Genomic DNA, 21,850 nt, shown 5'->3' on the forward strand with positions numbered 1-21,850 from the left:
TATGCTCCCATCAAATTACCTTAGCGCCAAGGATTTTTTGCTTTGGTGTCGATTCGGCTGGTTTGCCGGGCTTCACATACGATATTTTATGTTTCGGGTTGTCGTAGTGCATCCATTTCTCATCGCAAATAATTATTTGGAGCAAAATTTTTTTACAGCGTTCAAGAAGCATACAAAATCGTTTTTCAAGGTTTCCCGACTTCAATTCGTATGGTATCCAATTTCCCTGCTTTTGGATGAATCCTGCTGCTCTTAATAATTTCAAAATTGCTGTTTTAGTAGCTCCCAATTATATTGCAATCACTTGGTGAGTTTGACAACAATCTGCATGAAGTAATGCCTCCAATTCTTGGTCTTCAAACTTTTTTGGCTCCCCTGACCGATCTATGTCTTCCGTGTCAAACCATTTCTGAACCAAACAAACCATCTCTTGCACGTGGACGCCGATGGAACACATTCACCATAAGCTTTGGTGAGAAATATGATGATTCGTTGGTATAAAATTCGAAATTTTCGAATTATTAAAAGTTATTGTAAATCCCGCATTTTTAAGTCATTAACCCACAAAATATAAATCATAAATTTTATAAAAAATCAAAAATTTTTTAATTAATCAAAAATTTTTTAAATAAATCTTATTTTTTTTTTAAAAAATCAACAATTCCAACAAAAATTAAAAATTTTATTTAAAAAAAAATGTTTAATTTTTTTTTAAAAATTATAAATTTTTATTGTAATTTTTCGAAAAATTTAATTTTTTTTAAAATCAAAAATTTTTTAAAATTCACCAATTTTACAAAACATTTAATTCCACAATTGAAATTAAAAAAAAAAATTTACACAATTATGTTGCTTTTTTCGACGCATAGAAGTTCAATATTACTTCATTTAACTTTCTATAATTTGTTAAAAATTAATAAAAATATATTAATCTATATAAATGAAAGCGAAATAATGGTAACAGTTATTAACATCAACAACAATACATAAATAATGAAGGTCAAACCAAATCATGTAAACAAATATCCTTTTGTAACTGTTATTTTGAGTGATTTATGTTGTTATCATTATGTGGACGAGTTATTTTCCTTATCCCTCTTCTATCCAAAACATAATCTATTTCCCAATACACTCGATCTCAGCTTTAGAAGTTTATTTTTGATGCTGTTAGATATTGTTTCTATTGTAATACTATTTTGGAAGGAACAATTTTATTTGATTATTCATGACTTTTGTAGAAACAAACTGCTACTCTGAAGGACTTTTGTATAGCCCTTTTATAGTTAGATAGATAGTTATTTATTTTTATATTTCTGACAATTTACTATCAACAGAATTCTAAGACTAAAAACTTTATTTACTAAAAATCTTCTAGAAAAAGTGGACTCCATATTTTTGATCTCTCTACAGATATTTGCAATATTTTTTTTTTATAAATTATCCATAACACGGTGCTACGATGAAAAAAAAAACTTGGAAAACGACCTAGCGTGGGTTATAGGGCTTGCTAAGTACATTACAAATTGTGTCAAAAAAATTCAAAAACACCCTCAAATTCAGAAGTTATTCTGAAAAAACCGTTTTCAGTGATGTTCGTCAACTTATCGATCTGTCAGTTTTTGTCCGACTTTAAATTAGTTAACGGGTTTGGAAAGAAAACTGATTACGCGTTAAAATTACGTGCAGTTTTTTATACATTTGTAAGTTATAAGTATTGTTTTTCTTAAGAATATCTTAAAAAAAACAAAATTTATCAACTTTTTTAATTTTAGTCGCTTTTCATTGCTTATTTTGATACGAAAGTTTATAAAACTTTATACCAACATATCGTCACCTAAAATGCAAAATAACGTAACATCACTTTTCATAAGTTTATAGGAGAAGCAAAAACGATATAAAATGAAAACTACTTGAGATATTGAAACAAAATTTTCAAATCTGAATTATAGTGACTCTAGAAATATATTTTATGAAAAAAAAACTAATTTTTTCAAAGCAGACTTTAAGTTATGTGGCTTACGTTTTTTTGAATTGTTCTTTTCTGAAAAAAAAAAAACGTATCATCAATATAAATTTTTATGAAAAAATAAAAACTTAAATAAAAATATTTTTTTTATTTTAAATAAAAGCAGTTTATAAATACATTTTTAATAGTATTATGTTTTTTTAATTTTAACTTTTTTAAACTAAAAAAGGTTCTACATTAAATTTTCATTAAGACTGCAAAAAATGTTCAATTGCAACAAATTTATTAAAAAATTAGGATACTACCTAAAATTAGGTAAAAACGTTTTATAAATTAATTACTCAAAGCGTATACGTTATTTTGTTTAAGAAAATCATATACTTGATGATACTTTAGTTTCAATTTTGGTTATAACTTGGTTATTTTTGATAGTAAAAGTTTAAAATTTTGCACACATATGTAATATGATGTAATAAATCGTAATCAATAATAAAATCAATTTCGAATTTTTTGATGATACGTTGTTTTGCATTTTAGGTGACGATATATAGGAAATTCAGTTCTTAATAAAACTTGTTTATAATTATTCAAATCGGATTAAAATTGTAAAAGTTAATCAAGTTTTAATTAACACTAACATTAACATTATCAATAAAAAAAAACAAAAATCTGTAGAAAAACAATTTTTGTAAACTTTTGAATTTACAAAGTAAATTTTTCCGAACTTTTTTCAAAAAAGTTTAATAACTTTTGCAAATATAAATCGATTTTAACAAGTAATATCTCATTTTGTCCCATATAAAGTTGTCTTGAAAACACTGTGCAAAAAAGAATAGGGTTTTATAGAAAAAAATTAAAATAACTATTGTTGAATTTGAAAAATTATTAAAAAAATAAAGCGAAACTTTTTATAAAAACTTACGATATACATTTGATGCATACATTTTATGAAAGCTTAATTCTTTGTCTATCCATAATTGTTTAAAATTTTGAAATCAGTCTAAAAATGTGTGAGTTAGAGGTACTAAAGTACTACGACCTACCCTAAAACAGTTTTTTCAAAATATCTCAAAATTTTGAGGGTGTTTCAAAATCTTTGAAAACGGTTTTAGTGTCCTCACCTAGGCCTACAACCCCCATTAGGTTGCTTTTCAAGTTCTGACAAAATGAGTCATTTTGTAGCAGAGTGTAATTAATTGAATTAATCTTAGTTTAGAGACAAGATTTTAGGGGTAAATATGTTAACATTGTGAACGTTATGATGATGTTTTTAAAGTGTTTCTTCCTAAGAGTAATTTTGCAGTAAATTTATTTTCTTTTACATATTATCCTAAGACTCTTTGATAATATTTTTCTTTATTTTCAACTATTTATAGTTTATTTAAATATTTAACTGATATACTTCTTACTTAAAAGCATATTAATTACAATATATCTCTCTTTTTATTTTGTTTTTAAACATTTATCTTATTCTACATGCAACACTTACCGAAGCAGGTCTATTAGGAAAATCTGCCAATACAGGTGAGACTTGTGTTTAAGTTGTTTAAAACAAAAACTTTGCATTGCATTTTAAACAAATAAATGTCAACTCTTTTTTATTCTTTTTTTTGTATGTTTTCCTTTTTTCCTAAGTGTTTTTAAGTTGAGCAAATTGCAGTTTTTTTTTCTTGTTTAAAAACATCAAAAATTATTTTAGAAACGAGAAAAAAACTTGTAGTAAATGTCAAAATTATGTTTTATAGTCTGCTGTCATGTGCACATACGAGTGTAGAGAAGTGTATTTAAAATTTCTTTTTAATTGTTAGAGTGTTTAATGTTTGAAGTTACGGTATACATGCAGTTACTTAAGAATAGAATGGTGAGCAGAGATTTTAGGTACTTTTTTCTTTGGTAAAATGCCAAAGGAACTTAAAGTGAACAAAAAAAATTCTTTGGATGGAAAAAACTACTCTTAAACATTTTAAGGTACTTTTTTAAACACTAAAATTAAAAAAGTACTTTCGTACTTTATTTAACTTTACTTTTTTTATAAACATTTTTGTCAAATAAAAAAATGTCCAAAAACCATGTGGTTTGATTTCACTCTTTATCTGAAAATAAAATTACAGATAAAGCTTCCGAACGTACCTTAATAGTTCAACTTAAAGCTTAAACAGTTTGAAATAAACTTTACAAATTAGGTACATTTCTCTTGCTTAAAAAGTACCTTATTATATAGTACTTTGTTTTGGAATTTCATTGTAATGAATGCATGTATACACTCACATAATGGTGTTAAGTAATTTCGCTGTTATTTGTATTCTTTTGTTGTATGTGAATTAAATAAAAATAAATGCTATTTTTATGTTTCTGTTGTTCGTTTTACATTTTCCGTCTTTTTTTCGTTTTTCATATTCATGTGAACAATACAAAATAACACAAATGAATGAAACTGAATTGTATGTTTGAAGAAACTCTTAACAAGGATATATGAATACGTATAGCTACATACGTGGATATTTACATATGTATAAATGTATAAAATCTGTCTGTGTAGACGTTATAAAACCCAGAAGTTCTTGTGAAAGATTATTAAGATTATTAAAGGTATTCTAAGCTTTAAGATAATAACAAAAGTGTAAGTCATAGAAGAGCAAAATGTTGCTAAGTTATTAGGGTAAAAGAAGTAATGATTATATGTGCTTAACTCTCATATCCCCCTTGTCTTACTAATTGTGTGGTTTTCCACACATATTAAATTTCAATGCAGGTTAAGTTCGAACTCAGCTCAAGCTATCAATATTTAGAATAATAACGATTTAGATCTTAATATCGAAGTTAGTATCATCATTTGGTTTTCCAAATATTCAAATTTAGAATTATGTAGCTAGACTGATTGCCACTTCACTACTGTAGTCCAACAAAATCTGTATTAAGTGTGAGACTTAGAATGAACCAAATGTGGCTAAGTTATTAAGTGAGTTTGACTGCAAAACAAGTAATATTTAAATAAAATTAACCCCCATTTCACCCTTGTGTGGAAAACCACACAAAATTAATATTCTATTCATTAAATTTCTTGATTTTTTTGCAGTAATTTCCAATTTAGCATAAGAAACTTATTAATTGATTTAAAAATATTTTTTAATAGCAAGATATTTTAAAAAATCACTTTGGTTACCAGGTGTGTGGTTTTCCACACATATCAATTTTCTATGTATTTTGCACTAGGAACAGGAAGGTTACGTTCGAACTCATCTAAAGCCATAAATAATAATATAAAAGTCAAAGTAATCCTCCTCATAAAGAAATGTATAAAAAAAAATATAGTCTTGCCAATGCGTACACAATCTTCAAATTATTTCTCCATTATATTGTTATAAATAGGGTGTGAAAAGTAAGTTACAAGAAGTACAGGGCTTGAATATGTTCTTATGTATGTCTGAGTATGAGTTTACATATATTTAAGTATTTACGAGATGAATTGTATTGTATATTTTAACACTATAAACAACAGCAACAAAAGCTGCTAACACAACACTAGCATGAGCAGCACAAAATTATTGTAATAAAATGTTTAGGAAACCTTAAAGAAAAGTTGCAGAAATACAACATCTACATACTCTATTAGCTAAAATTGAGCTATCTTAATCAATAATTAATACCATTCTGCCGAAGCTTTAACAAAATGTTTGAATTTTTGGTAAATTTCGAAGGGACATATTTCCTAGAGTACATCATCAACTAAGGAGAAAATATTATTAGTTTTTTATATACATCAATTTAAAGCTTATTTAACTACCTTTATTTTCATAACTTCAGATGCAGAACGAAGCTTAGGCAAATAAAATTTCGGGAGTTCCAGTAACTAACATTCGTTTAACATTGCCTTTTCCTCGCGATACAGACCAATATGCATTTTTGCTGGAATTCAAGTTGAAAGCAAGTTTAATTCCAACCTTGATTCCAGTGTCAAGCAATTGAGTTATAATTGTGTTACATTTTATATAATAGTTATTCTATACTGGTGCAAAATAAATCAGCTGATTATTTAATATATCACTGCTGACTACTTTAGGAAGAAGTTACTTTACCCATTCAAGCAATACATTGACTACTTTCGATCAGCTAACATTCTATCTCTTTGTAATCTATGCAGGGTCAATAGACTTTCTTTAAACTGTTTATGTAATTGAAATTTGGGCACCTTTGGAACTTTTTTTCCTCGTGCCAAAAGCTATCGAAAAATCGATGGTACAATATCGACAAATTTGTGTCCTTACAAATCGGCACACCCTAATATACATTCATTGCTTTGAATTCATGTTATCGTTCATAAAATTAATGTATTTGGTGTAAAATGTAAAGTTACGCTTAAAGAACAACAAAAATGAATGAGGTGTAACAATCAAGTAACCCTGTTTAACGTTGTAATACATTTTACACTCTCTAGGTCCTTGTGGGAAGAATGTTTAAGAACAAGAATTTAAAATACTTTTTTTAAAGCTTTAACAAAATTATATGAAAGCTATCATTTATACAAAAGCTAATAAAAGAAGCTTTTTTAACAAAAGGAGATTTTGTAATAAAAATGTTTAATAAAAAAAATAATAAAAGGAGCTTTATAATAAAAAAGCTTATTTTATTTGTATTAAAGGCGCATTTTTCTTAATAGGAACTTTTTTAAGAGGAGTTTTTTATTAAGAGCAGCTTTTTTATTAAAATGAGCTTTTATATTAAAAGGATATTTATTTTATTAAGAGCAGCTTCTTTATTAAAAGGATTTTATTTATTAAGAGCAGTTTTTTATTAAAAGGAGCTTTTATATTAAAATGAGCTTTTATATTAAAATGAGCTTTTATATTTAAATGAGTTTTTATATTAAAAGGAGCTTTTATATTAAAAGGAGCTTTCGTATTAAAAGGAGCTTTTATATTAAAAGGAGCTTTTATATTAAAAGGAGCTTTTATATTAAAAGGAGCTTTTATATTAAAAGGAGCTTTTATATTAAAAGGAGCTTTTATATTAAAAGGAGCTTTTATATTAAAAGGAGCTTTTATATTAAAAGGAGCTTTTATATTAAAAGGAGCTTTTATATTAAAAGGAGCTTTTATATTAAAAGGAGCTTTTATATTAAAAGGAGCTTTTATATTAAAAGGAGCTTTTATATTAAAAGGAGCTTTTATATTAAAAGGAGCTTTTATATTAAAAGGAGCTTTTATATTAAAAGGAGCTTTTATATTAAAAGGAGCTTTTATATTAAAAGGAGCTTTTATATTAAAAGGAGCTTTTATATTAAAAGGAGCTTTTATATTAAAAGGAGCTTTTATATTAAAAGGAGCTTTTATATTAAAAGGAGCTTTTATATTAAAAGGAGCTTTTATATTAAAAGGAGCTTTTATATTAAAAGGAGCTTTTATATTAAAAGGAGCTTTTATATTAAAAGGAGCTTTTATATTAAAAGGAGCTTTTATATTAAAAGGAGCTTTTATATTAAAAGGAGCTTTTATATTAAAAGGAGCGTTTATATTAAAAGGAGCTTTTATATTAAAAGGAGCTTTTATATTAAAAGGAGCTTTTATATTAAAAGGAGCTTTTATATTAAAAGGAGCTTTTATATTAAAAGGAGCTTTTATATTAAAAGGAGCTTTTATATTAAAAGGAGCTTTTATATTAAAAAGAGCTTTTATATTAAAAGGAGCTTTTATATTAAAAGGAGCTTTTATATTAAAAGGAGCTTTTATATTAAAAGGAGCTTTTATATTAAAAGGAGCTTTTATATTAAAAGGAGCTTTTATATTAAAAGGATATTTTATATTAAAAGGAGCTTTTATATTAAAAGGAGCTTTTTTTAATATGAGCTTTTTTATTAAAAGTATTTTTTTTTAAAAGTATATTTTTTATTAAAAGGAGGTTTTTTATTAAAAGGAGTTTTTTTATTAAAAATAGATTTTTTATTAAAAGTAGCAATGATGATGTTTTAAATAAAAATATTTTTTTTACACAACCTTTTCTTAAAACTGGAATTAAAATTCAAGTTAAATTTTTCCAAAATATATTGGTATTTATTAAATTATACCATAAACATTGCCAGTATTGCTTTTAAAAACAAGAAAAGCTAATTTTAAAGGAAATTTTCTACATATCCCAAGTTTCCTTTTTACATCTATTTTATATTTATTTATCTTTTAATCCTTTCACTCAACCAAAAAAATAATCCTTTTGCTGACCTTAATTTTATTTTGTCCTATAATTCCTTTTGCTTATGTTTAACAACAAATATTTAAAATACTAAATCCTCTTTAATTTTAAATCCATTTTCAATGAAATTCCATTTAATAAAGTTTATAATCAAATTCCTACAAAAAGAAATAATTTTTTATATATTTTTTTTTCATAATCGTTTTTAAGGTCCGGTCATTGTCTCAAGCATAAAATACATAAATTTCATAATCTGCTTGAATTCTACAAAAAAAAATCCAAATAAAATAAAAGACAATTCTTATATAAAAACTTATGGCAGCGAAAGTTTTTCTACGCATTCTTTTGAAAAGAATTATTATGCCGAAATATATCAAAAAAAAAATAAAAAATATATAATTCAACCCGCCCTATACTACGATGAGAAATTACCAAAGGCTGTTGGTTTTCTAACACATTTTTATGTTTTTTTTTCATTGCTTCTCCTTCAATGCTTTAACATATTTGCAGAAAATTAAATAGAAGATAAAAAATATTTATGTTTTATTTCTAGCAGCCAGTGGCACAGTGGTAAGAGTTGTAAGAATGTGTGGGGAAATGTATTTAAGAAAATAATGATACATATTTTTTTGAATTTATAAATAGCACTTTAAAGATTTTAAAATTTTAGTCTTCAATTACTTGCTGCCTTCTTCTCAAGATACTCCATCATAACTTGTACCTCACTGATTTATCATTTATAAGGACATACTTTAGAATTACTGTCAATAACTTCATATCACTGATAATTCGATTAAAAGAAGAACTAGTCCTACTTTTTAATTTTCTTCTTCGTTTTCGTCTCACTGTGCCGGCTTGCATATGGCACAAGTAACAAAAATAATGTTACTTTATATAAGACAAACCAAATAAAAAGAATAGATAAAATTTCTGTTTCCAACAAAAGAGTAAATGAAATGAATGAATGCACGAGCAGCATACGGCCATATAATAGGCATGTCACAATTTGAACATTAACAGAAAAGGACAAAAAAGAATTAAAAGAATTATTGCTGCAATTGGTTTGCAACATAATGGAATTAAAATCACAAATAAACATAGTTGAGATTTAAATTGTTGAAAATATTTAGTAAAATTTAACAAAGCTGTTAGAAGCTAGTGTTATTGCAAAAAGAAATTCATGAAGATTCTATGGAAATAATTGTTTAATTACAATAAGTTTTAATTAACATTAGTTTGTAATGTGTTTGCTACAGTAGCGCAGGATTTAAGGCTACTTAGTTAGACGTTATTTTAAAATATGTTTTCTTATACTCTTTTTTAATAAGAAGCTTTTCAATAAAAAAAGCTTTTTTTTAATAAGAATATCTTTAAATGAGCTTTTATTAAAACTGAGATTTTGTAATAAAAGGAGGTTTTATTATTAAAAGTATATTTTTTAATAAGGCAGCACTTAAAAGGATATTTTTTATTAAAAGAATCTTTTTTTATTTAAAAAGCTTTTTTTTATTAAAAGGGGCTTTTTCATTAAAAGGAGATTTTTTTTATGAAAATAAGCTTTTTTCATTAAATGGATCTTTTTATTAAAAGGAGCTTTTTATTAAAAGGAGGTTTTTTATTAAAATGAGCTTTTTTATTAAAATGAGCTTTTTTTAATTTTGTAATAAAAAAATTTTTATATTTTTTTTTTGGCTTTCTTAAAAAAAAAGATTTTTTATCAAAAGGATATTTTTTATCAAAAGGATATTTTTTATTAAAAGTAATACTTTTATTAAAAGGTACATTTTTATTAAAAGAAGTTTTCTAATAAAAGGAGCTTTTTTTTTTAAAAAGAGCTTTTTCTTAAAAGGAGCTTTATATTAAAAGGAGCTTTTTTATTAAAAGGAGCTTTTTTATTAAAAGGAGCTTTTTATTAAAAGGAGCTTTTTATGAAAAGGAGTTTTTTTTTATTAAAAGGAGCTTTTTTATTAAAAGGAGCTTTTTTATTAAAAGGAGCTTTTTATTAAAAGGAGTTTTTTTATTAAAAGGATCTTTTTTATTAAAAAGAGCTTTTTTATTAAAAGGAGCTTTTTTATTAAAATGAGATTTTTGTTTTTTTAATTTTGTAATAAAAAATTAAAAAAGAACTTTTTATATATTTCTTTGTTTGTTAAAATGAACTTTATTTTATTAAAATAAACTTTATTTATTAAAAGGAGTTATTCCTATGAAAGGAGCATTTTTATAAAAAAATCAAAAATAGTAAATAGAAATTTAAAAAAAAAATGTATTTATAAATAAAAATTTTCTACAAAATGAGCTTTACTATAAAAAAAATATCCATTTTATAAAAAATATTTTTTGTTGGTTTTTTAATTTTATTACTCACGTTTAAAAAAATAATTTAAGAAAATTTTATCATCATAAAAATGGTTTTTCTTAACCTGAATCCTTATACTTGTGTGGGAAGTCATACAAAATTAAACCTTTTTTATAAATTTGAAAATAAACAATAAAAAAAAAAATCTAAAATTTATGGAAATTTTTAACATTTTATCCCACATAAATTTAGCACAGAAAACGCATTAATTGGTTAAACAAAAATGTTTGATAAAGTGATATTTAAAAAGTGGCATTACCCCGGTTTGTGGTTTTCTACGCATATCTAATTTCTATGTATTTTGCAATAGAAACAGCTTTTTTTGTAGTAAAGTGTGTTGTTTCTGTCAAAAAGGTGTATTATGCAAGCTTACTTATAACTGAAATGTTTGTGTAAATTTGTTGCAATTAAACTAATTTCATGATACACATAACAAAATATAAAAAAATATGTCATTCTCGGTAAATGGATTTTTACGACAAGACAAATTAAGTTGCTATGTAGACCAATCTTATGTGTGGAAAACAACACATAAGAGTAAACAACTTAAGTTTTTTTAATTAATATCAGTTCACAAAAACATTTGTTTTCGAAATAATATATTACCTATATTTTAAATTAAATCATTAGGGGGCAACCAGCAGTAAGAGCGCAAAGTAATTTAGAAAATTTTTCAAAATATATTGCAATTTCTCCTTTAAAAGATTGAATTTCTTTAGTGTTTCTAACTAATTTCCTCTTAACCCTTTTGTCACAATTCATTGTTGTCGTCATCATCATAATGAAATCATTTATACAATTCGAGGTAACAAACGCCAACATACCATAATCATCCAAAACAGTGGAAGCTAATGTTGTTTTTATTATTTTCATAATTTTTTTTTTATATCAAACTACACCTACATTTAAACTTAAGTATAATTTTATGATACATATACCTCGTAATAATATCATGCCATATAATATTTTCTTTAGTTATGTTATGTTTTTTTTGTGTGCTCTGTTCATAGTGAACTTGATTTTACGCTCAGTTGCATGTTTACAATCCTTGAAGTTTTCAATTTTTTTTTTTTACCAAACAACGTAGAATGGTTGCTGTGTATTTTGAACGAGATATTTTACTTGATGAAAAATATATAATGAAGAATTTATGGGGGAAAAAAAACGTAAGAAACTGAAAATAGTTCTCTATCGTTGAGTAACAAAGAAAAGAGAAAAAAAGAAAACTTTAAATGCTCATCTTTGGGTAACAAGTTGTATAAAGTCAACCAACCAGAAGTGAATTGGTTTGCTGATGGGTTTTGCTTGCAACATCTGTAAAATTGTATAATTTGTGTGTATGTAAGTGGTGCGGGTGTGCGTGTTAGAGGTGAACATATTTATGGTAAAATTCAGACAAGTTAATCTAATAGTTGTTTTGTTTGTAAAAATCTATATATGTTTATAAAATAACCGAAAGTATTTAGAAGGACTATTACTTAAATGCAATAACTTAGCAAGTACTTGGGAATAACATGCTCTTACTCAACAACATACTTTCGAATGAATATTGGGAAGAAACGAAAAATTTCTTTCTAAACAAAAATTTAACATTTTTTTGTTTTAAAAAAAATCATGAAAAATTTAAAACGGCAAAAATTTTTCAGATTTATTATTTTATCTCAAAGCCACATGTAATAGGAACACAATTAAATATAGGCATAAAAATCGATTGATTCTTTTTGGGTTTATTCACAATTAAGTGAATTCGCTCATTTTCACAAAATTTTTGTTTTTTGTTTGATATACATAAAATTGAGTAATTAATGTTCTTCTTTCGATTGATTGAATTAGAAGACTTTCCCCATGCTATGTACAAATCTTTATATATACATATATTGCGTTTCATTCAGCTTTGTAGTTTCGGAGTTATAATAACAAATTGAAGCAAAAAATATATTTTTTATGTGAAAATAGCTAATTTTTTGTTTTATAAAAATCATGAAAAATCGAAAACGTCAAAACTTGTTCAGATTTACAACTTTATCGCATAGCCATATACAATGGGAACAAAACAAAATATCAGTCGTTAAAATCCATAGATTCTTTACGAATTTATTAACAATTAAGTGAATTCGCTCATTTTCACAAAATTTTTGTTTTTTGTTTGATATACATAAAATTAAGTAGTTAATGTTCTTCGTTCGATTGATTCAATTTTAAAAAGATTTTTCCCATGCTACGTACAAATTTTTATATATATATTGCGTTTCAATCGGCTTTTTAATTTCGGAGTTATAATATCAAACTGAAGCAAAAAATATATTTTTTATGTGAAAATAACAAATTTTTTTGTTTTTAAAAAATCATGAAAAATCGAAGACGGCAAAAGTTGTTCAAATTTATTATTTGATCCCAAAGCCACATATAATAGGAACAAAACTAGATATCAATCATTAAAATCGATGGAATCTTTTCGAATTTATTCACAATTAAGTGAATTCGTTAATTTTTAGGAAATTTTGGTTTTTTGTTTGATATACATAGAATTGAGTGGTTAATGTTCTTCTCAACTCGTCTAAGTTTATTTGAATAATAGCGGACAAACCGTTTTTGAGTTATTATTAATTATGTGGAGAAAAGTCAAAATATTTTTTTCTCTCCATAGAATTTGAAAAATTTGAACATTTTTCTACTAAGATAGCTATGATGTCTCAAATCTATATAGTGGTTATTACGCCTTTTTTCCGATGCCTTGTAGAAAAAGTTTGTTTCCTCCCTATTAAAAGCCTGGACTATTTCCCAATTGCCATAATAAATATTCAGTTGAAAATGATTAGAACACCTTTCTCAATCTGATAGACTGTATCATAGGCTACTAAAATATAAACAAATAAATTAAATTATTTTCTAAATATTTCATTAAAATTTTACCAAACTCTACGTATAAATCAAAACCTATAAATATTTACTTTCGCAGAATTAAATTTAAGTTCTTCTTTATTTGTAACTCTTAAAGATTTTTTTACCTTTTCACATATTAACTTTTAATCTTATAAACATGCTTGTTTATGTAAATAATCAGAAAGTTCAACTTTAACCTCATTTTTTCTTCAGCTTTGCTTGAGTTTGTTTCATTTTTCTTTCTTTGTTGAAAAGTGCATTTGAAGTTAATATTGAATATAATTTAGTTGTTGCTATTTTTTGTTTTGTTTGTGCAACATTTCTTTGGGAGTGCATACAAAGCGACAGGCAAAAGCAACTTGTACGTGTTGAAATACAAGATATTGGGTGGGAGAAGAAAAGTTGTTTCATTCAATGCAAAAAATATGACTTTCCAGCATATGAACCCATTACTAGGTAATGGAAGTTATTGCCTTTATGTCCCTCCATGTATTTATAATACGGTTTAACAATTGCAAGTATGATTAAAGTAAATACATATATTTAATGAATAACTAAAATAATCTTAGTTGTGTTGTTTTCCACACATTTGTATTTCTACGTATTTTGCACTAGCAAATAAAATTTGTGGTTATATTGTTACATCAAACATTGATCCTAATACAAAATACATATGTGTGGAAAACCACACAACAACATAACTTTTTTAGATATCTCAATATCCAAAATTTTTTTTATCTATTAAAGCGTTTTGTATGCAAAATTTATGTGACTTGCTATATATTTAATGAATAACTAATATATCCTTAACCCTTATCTAGTTGTGTTGTTTTCCACACATGGGTATTTCTACTTATTTTGCACTAGAAATATAATTTATGGTTATATTGTTACATAAAACATTGTTCCTAATTCAAAATACATATGTGTGGAAAACCACACAACAGCGTCACTTGTTTAAATATCTCACTATCAAACAAAAATATTTTTTAATCTATTAAAGTATTTTATATGCAAAATGTATGTGACTTGATATATATTTAATGAATAACTAATATATCCTTAACCATCATCTAGTTGTGTTGTTTTCCACACATTGGTATTTCTACGTATTTTGTACTAGTAACATAATTTATTGTTATATTGTTACATCAAACATTGTTCCCAATAAAAAATACATAGATATGTGTGGAAAACCTCACAACAACCTAACTTTTTTAGATATCTTGATATCCAAAAAAAATATTTTTTAATCTATTCAAGCGTTTAATATGCAAAATTTATGGGACTTGATATCTTAAGAATTTTCATGAACATCGCTTAACAATTTTTATTAAAAATATATAAAAAGCTTAATTTTGTGTGGTTTACCACACAAGGGTTATATGAAGCTTAATTCAGTTTTTCATATAAAAAAATGCCTAGACTATTCAGTTTCCTTATTCTCTGTTTATTCTAATATCTAAACTTCTTTTAAGAAATTAATTTTCCTGCTTTCCATTACCAAAAAAAAAAAACTACTCCAACTAGCAAACTAAATTCATTTACAAGTTCACTTTTTGTTTGTATGAGTAGTTTACCTCTACATACAAAAACTTTATACGTGAAAATATCTTTTGGGTGTTTTGTTAATTTAATTCCTGTGCAAATCTTTCGTTTTCATTCAAAAACATACATTTTGCACAAAATCGTGCACACAAACCAACAAGTGCGTTTGCACTAGTTGGTACTTATTCTATATAGGATTACGTTAGAACTTTTGTATACGATTATGTTGCTTTGATGAAGTAAAATTCGCAACAAAAAAAAATGAATAGTTATTATTCTACATTTACAAACAAATATACATTGCAGTAATTTCATTAGAGTTGGTGGGTGGGGGGTAGGTTAAAGAAAAACTTTCGTTATCTTTGGTGAAAATTTTGAAATAAAAGTAAATGGGGAAAATTAAAAATTAAAGGGTTTCCAAGGGGTGATTAAAGGGAATTTGTAGAAGATTTTTGTAAAATTTAGCATATTCTTTCAAGAAGAGTTACCAGAAAAATTTGGAAATTATGTGGCATTACTGCTTAACATTTCTTGTAATGACTATTACATAACGTATACATTACTTGGGTGTAGATTAGTAATGATAGGCTCTGAATATGTTACCGTAATGTCATTTATACGTTAAATAGTTTATAGGACTTGTAAGTTTTCCAAAGAATCAACTGATGTTTAAGGCGATTTCGTTTTGATAAAAAATTAGTTTTATTTATTTTATTTTTTTGGTTAAAAAATAGGTTGGGATGTTTTTGGTTGAAACATAATGTTTTTGGGATAAACATCTATATATAAAAAATGAAATGGTCCAATGTCATCACGTGAGAACTGCAGGAGCGATTTGGCTGATTTTTTTTTATTCGACTCGAAATTTTGAGGAGATGGTTTGTAAAGAAAAAAAATTCAAAAATTCAGGGTAAAACTCGGAATTTTTTTGAGTCCAGTCAACTGTAATAAAAAAGCTCCCTAAAGTATGCAGTACAAATTTAGATATTTTATTTGCAAAAAAATAAGAATAGGCAGGTGTATGTGGGTTGGAGAAACTTGAAGAACTAACATTAGTAAATGCTACCGGGCAAAGTTGACCCGCTACCGGGCGGGTCAACTAGTTTTATTATAAAATTAAGTCTTATGTGGAACATCCTTTGATGAATAATTTGCAATTTTTATACCCTTCACCATGAGTGGCAAGGGTGTATATAAGTTTGTCATTACGTTTGTAATTTCTACATTTTTCATTTGCGACGCCACAAAGTATATATTGTTACGAAATTGTACTTGAATTCAAATATAACGATTTTAAGGGCTGATTTAAAAGTAGCATAATGACAGTGCTGTAATAGCAAACTGTAACATATCTGTGGGCATTATTAAATAAAAGCTTTCAGTTGACCATTGATCGTAAGTTGGCAACGCTGTTTGCTGCGACCGTATATTCGAATTCGAATATTCAGTTAAAGAACATTGTAGAAATAGTGCTTTCTAGATGGTAATGCAGTGTTATAAATAGTGGCAGATATATAACAATATATTCCGGATCGTTATAGATAGCGAAGATGTCCGTCTGTCCTTCTGTATGTTGAAATCAACTTTCCGTAGCCCCCAAATAACTTACAAACATGATTGATTCATCAATATATCGGGAATTCTTCCGGCTGGCTATTTAAATCGAGAAAATCGGCCCACAAATGGCTGAGATATATGGAAAAAGCCGGGACAACCTCGATTTTTGGCCTATTTTTGATCTATATCTGGATTACTAAGTCATTAATATAGACAATATGGAAACTAATGATAGATATTTCAAAGTCCATTGCAACGATGTATGTATATAAGGCTATAGTAATGTGGACCTACAATGGGTCAAAATCGGGAAAAATATTTTTGAACCCGAATTTTTTTTGTCATCATTTTTTTTTCACTAATAAATTTAAAAAAAAAAATTAAAAAATTAAAAAAATTTTGAAAAAAAATTTATTTTGTTGAATTGTATATAAGATTCGGTACAGAATATAGGTATAACTTTTTTTCAAAAATTTTGTTAAACAATTTTGTAAACAGCCGGTAACTCTGGTATACAATTGCAAATGTATCCACTTTTTTGGCTTGGAGTAACCTTGTTTTTCTCTATTTTTCATTACAAAACTCAATTCTTGTATGTCTATTTATGTAAATTTAACTACTTACGTGCTAAAACATATTCCTTTTGGTGTTGCTGTGTTATTGTAGTTGTATTTGTTTATAAACATTTCAAAAAAAATATATTAAGCTACAATCACATCATAAAAATATTTGACGAAATCATCATAAATTGTATTTTAAGAAAAAAAAAAACACAGTTATATAAAAGTGAACAAAAAAACTATTCAGAAGTTCTCACGTAGCAATTATATTTTGTAATATACATACAGTGGTGGGCAGGAATTTAATACAAAAATTGTTTGCTAAATTCCATGTAATTGTCAATTATTTTTTCAAATATTTTCACAAATATGTATTTTTTTTTAAAATAAACATATTTTCTCATATTTATATCATTATAATTTTATTATTATAGTTTCGGTCCATATATGTTTTACCGATTTTTCCAAACATTTTTCAGAAAGTAGAAACATTAATAATAAATTTCATACCCTTAGAGGTCCTTTTATTTTGCCCCTATCGCACTTAAAATTCAGTTGATGAAAAAAATTCAAGTATTTGTCTTAAATTGGTGGCCACCACTGTATGTATTGTAATTTAATTAAAGAAAATAACAAAAATTCGGTCCCAAGTGGGAGTTGAACTTGCTACCTCATGCTTGGATTTTAATTTGTTTTCCTGATGATGGCTTACAAAATAATGCATTAAGAAGGTAGTGTTACATTTAAAATTGAAAGTGAGGAGTTTTCTAAATGCCTACTCCGATGATTTATTTTAATATTTGTTTAAAGAAAACTTGTCACACTTATTTTGTTAAATATTTGAATAATGCGACTGTACCTTTAAATCTACAAAACATAAAATAAGATGAACTGACGACCTAGTTAAAATGTAAGAATTTGTTTTTCTTATAAAACACTTTTTTTTGAAACAGAAACAAAAAATAAAAACTTAAAGAAATTTTTGCATTCGCATTATGAAAATGATAGAGGGATTAAACAAGAGTTTTAGTTTAAGCTGAAAAATAAGTACATATATAATCATATAAAGGATAAAAGAAATACAAAAAAAAATTAGAGACTTTTCTTAAATTAGGTCATAAATATTATAACATGTTTGTTACGAATTCTTTTTATTTTAAAATTTGTAAACATGTCTGTCCTTCTGACCTACATATTTTCTTATACATACATGTGTTTTTTTCTGTTTAGCTAACTTTTTCTTTTTATTTGATTTACAAGTTTCCCTGATTGTTTTAATTTTGCTTGTGTTCATGATTTTCTGTTAAGTGTTGCATGTTGAATATTTTTTTTGTTTAATTTTTATACTATATTTATTTATTTATTTTGTTCCTTTTTGAAATATTATTAAATTGTGCTTGAATTGTATAAAAAATTTAATTGTTTTTTATTATATTTTTTTTTTTTGGAAATTCTATAGGGTCTGATCCAAACTCCTTAGCATCGGCCTATATGTCAACAGCCAGTCTACAACAATTTGGCAGCGCCGCCTTAACTTCATCACCTTTAGCCAGTGTTGCCTTAAGTACTGCAGCTGCTGCAGCAGCAGGAAAACAAATCGAGGGTAAGTCAAGAAATTTAATAATAACATTTTAAAAATTCTGAAATATAAAATTTTAATTATACGAGTAATTAAAATAATAAACCCTGCATATAAAAATGTTTTCGGAATATCCCTGGTTTTATGAAGAAAGATGTTACTCGTTTTCATTCAATATTTATTTGAGCATATATGATGGATTACATAAAACTACCCTCATGTCATATTTTCTTAACAGAAATAATAATATAATTACACTACATGCATCAAAACGGGGTCCCTTCGACTCTACTTGATTGTTCGGACGTAGTGAACTACAACGTAAACCAACACTACATGCACTTCAACCGACCCACTGTGCGCTATCACAAAATTAATTAAATATACACAGTTGTTTACCTGTTAATCAGAAAATTGTGCACACGCCTATAATATTGATAAGATTTTACGGTAAATCACCGCTATATAATGTCTGGACCAATATAACTATATGTACTATATATAAACAAACAAAAAAGAACTTTACCCCTGAAAACTGACGTTGACAGTTTTTAATCTTTTTTATAATTTACATTTTAATAACATTGTAAGTTATAATCATTTTACTCAAGTCGGCAACAACTCATCAAACAAAAAAACATTATTATTTTGTCATTAAATACACCTGCCTTTTATAGTGGAAATAATTTGCATTATTATCAATTTGAGATCAGCATTTATAGCTGGGTTATTTGTCTTCATCAGCAAAATAATAAAAAATTAATGGAATTTCAGAAATTTTTATAATTACACAGCAAACTTTTAATTCTTCATCAGCAAAATAAGTTAGATTTAATGGAATTTCAAAACTTTTTAATAATAATTTATATATGAAATTTTTTAAAGTTTCTGAGATATTACTAGTACTATATAGGCAAGGCTATATATAAGTTTGTCATTCTGTTTGTAATTTCTACATTTTTCATTTTCGACCCCACAAATTATATATATTCTGGATCGTTATATATATAATCATGTATGTTGAAATTCCATAGCATCTAATATATTACATACATTATTCAGCAATATATCCGCTATAGTCCCGGTTCGGTTGGTGTTTAATATCGAGAAAATCTGCCCACAAATAGCTGAGATATAAGGAAAAAACCGGGAAACCCTCGATTTTTGGCCTATTTTTGTATCTAGATCTGGATTACTAAGTCGTTATTTTAGACATTATGGATATCTACTGATAGATATTTCTAAGTTCATTGTAACGATGTAACTTAGACATACAATGGGTCGAAAAACTTAGACATACAATGGGTCGAAATCGGGAAAAATATTTTTTTAACCCGAATTTTTTTTTTCACCAAAAAAATTATTTTGTCATAAAATTTGTTTCACTAATAAATTAAAAAAATTGGAAACAAAAAAAAATATTAAAAAACAATTTCCAAATTTTTTTTTTAAATTTTGAAAAAATAAAAAAATATTTAAAATTTGCACTCTTACTAGTTTTTTTAACATTTTTTTTATGGGTTTGTTTTTAATATTATCCATAAATTAATCTTTGGTGAATGAAATACAAGATTCGGAATATAGCATAGGTTCCTAATTCTCGGACATTTTCCATTTCCGGAAAAATATTATAAAAATTTGTTCAATGGCTGGATACTGCAACTTTAATAGAAAAACTTATAAAGAAATTCTCGAAATTTCCCGATATGAATTTACCATAAATATTTCTGAGAATTCCTATGATATTTTTCCCGACTAGGAGCCCTATCTGACAAGAGATTTCCGTTCAATGTCATACCTGATTTGGACCTGATCATTTAATCAAAATTATGTTTACTTGTTTCAGCATTTTATTGTGTCATTTATATAAATGGGATTCCATCCCACATATTTGGTAAATGCTGGGTAATGCTTCACCGTTAAAGGGGTCACGGGCAGTATTTAATTTCGTCCAATAACTCAATTTTGGAGCTTGATTGGTTTTTGAAATAAACGATTCAATTCTTATGATTAGTTTGATGTAGCACCTTCCACTTCTACTGGTATCATCCATTCTACTGCTCCTTCTACTTTTAATTATTTTCTGAGCGAAACTGACAATGGTGGAATCAGTGACAGTGACTTTTTATAATGCATTACGGTGTTTCAAAAATACATATTTCTATATAACTGTGACTTACGTTGTTATTTTCCAATTCAATTTTACCAAATTTTTCAAGACATAGTTAACACCCACTTTTTGGATAAATACTTGTCTTTTTAACATTTTTTACCTTAATTACACATTTTACAAGGTATTTTTGGATATTTACAATTTTTCCATCTAACGAAAAACAGAATGAATTACAAATTTATATCATATAAATTCCGAAATATTTATACCCTACACCACCATAGTGGGGAGGGTATAACGCGTTTGTGCAGATGTTTGTAACGTCCAAAAATGTTAGTCTAACACCCACTTTAAAGTATACCGATCGGCTTAGAATCACTTTATGAGTCGATTAGACGATGTCCGTCTGGCTGGCTGGTCGGCTGGCTGACTGTCCATGTAAACCTTGTGCGCAGAGTACAAATGTCCTTCCGAAATTGGACTTCATCGGTCATATATGTTTAATTTATATATGTTTCTCCACAAATTCCGCTCCAAATAAGTTTTATATATTCTAAATTCATGTCACAAATTTTGTTACGATCGGTCCATAATTAGTCATAGCTCCCATATAGACCCGCTTCCGAAAATCACTTTAACGTGCATAAATCGCTTAAATATTTTGGTATATACACAAAATTCAACATAGTTAACTTTAATATAGACATAAATCACACGACCTAATTTCATGGTAATCGGTCCATAATTGGTCATAGCTCCCATATAAGGCCCACTTCCGAACATCACTCACGAATATAAATTATTGATATTTTAAAAGAAAAATATTTTTACTCATTTACTTGGTGTAGGGTATTATATGGTCGGGCTTGACCGACCATACTTTCTTACTTGTTTTTATTTAAAAATGTTAATGAGATGTCACTTGTTTAATTACATTTGCCCAATATTTTTAAACTAGTCGCAACTCTAGCTGAATGTTGTTTTATTTTTAAAAAAAATTATTTCCTTTTAATTTAAAAAATAGCTTCGAAGTTATTAAGGCATGTGATGAAAAACGATCAATCCCAAAACCGATTGAAGTGTGATGTGAAAAAACGATCCA

General features: G+C 26.3%; 1 protein-coding gene across 5 annotated transcripts in view; it reads left to right on the top strand.

The window, feature by feature from the left end:
- Positions 1–21,850, top strand: part of bru1 (bruno 1) — a 403,554-nt gene that overhangs the window by 310,274 nt on the left and 71,430 nt on the right. For 4 of the 5 annotated variants that reach the window (XR_010576051.1, XR_010576050.1, XR_010576053.1 and 1 more), the window contains one exon: positions 18,516–18,659. Coding sequence is in view for 1 of the 5 variants with exons in the window: in XM_065502672.1 (XP_065358744.1) it covers positions 18,516–18,659 (144 nt within the window). In the remaining 4 variants the exon portion in view is untranslated. Of the gene's footprint in view, positions 1–3,463; positions 3,491–18,515; positions 18,660–21,850 lie in introns of all 5 variants that reach the window. The other variant, XR_010576052.1, reaches the window with a different exon arrangement.

Source organism: Calliphora vicina, chromosome 2, assembly GCF_958450345.1.
Source record: "Calliphora vicina chromosome 2, idCalVici1.1, whole genome shotgun sequence".
NCBI lineage: Eukaryota > Metazoa > Arthropoda > Insecta > Diptera > Calliphoridae > Calliphora > Calliphora vicina.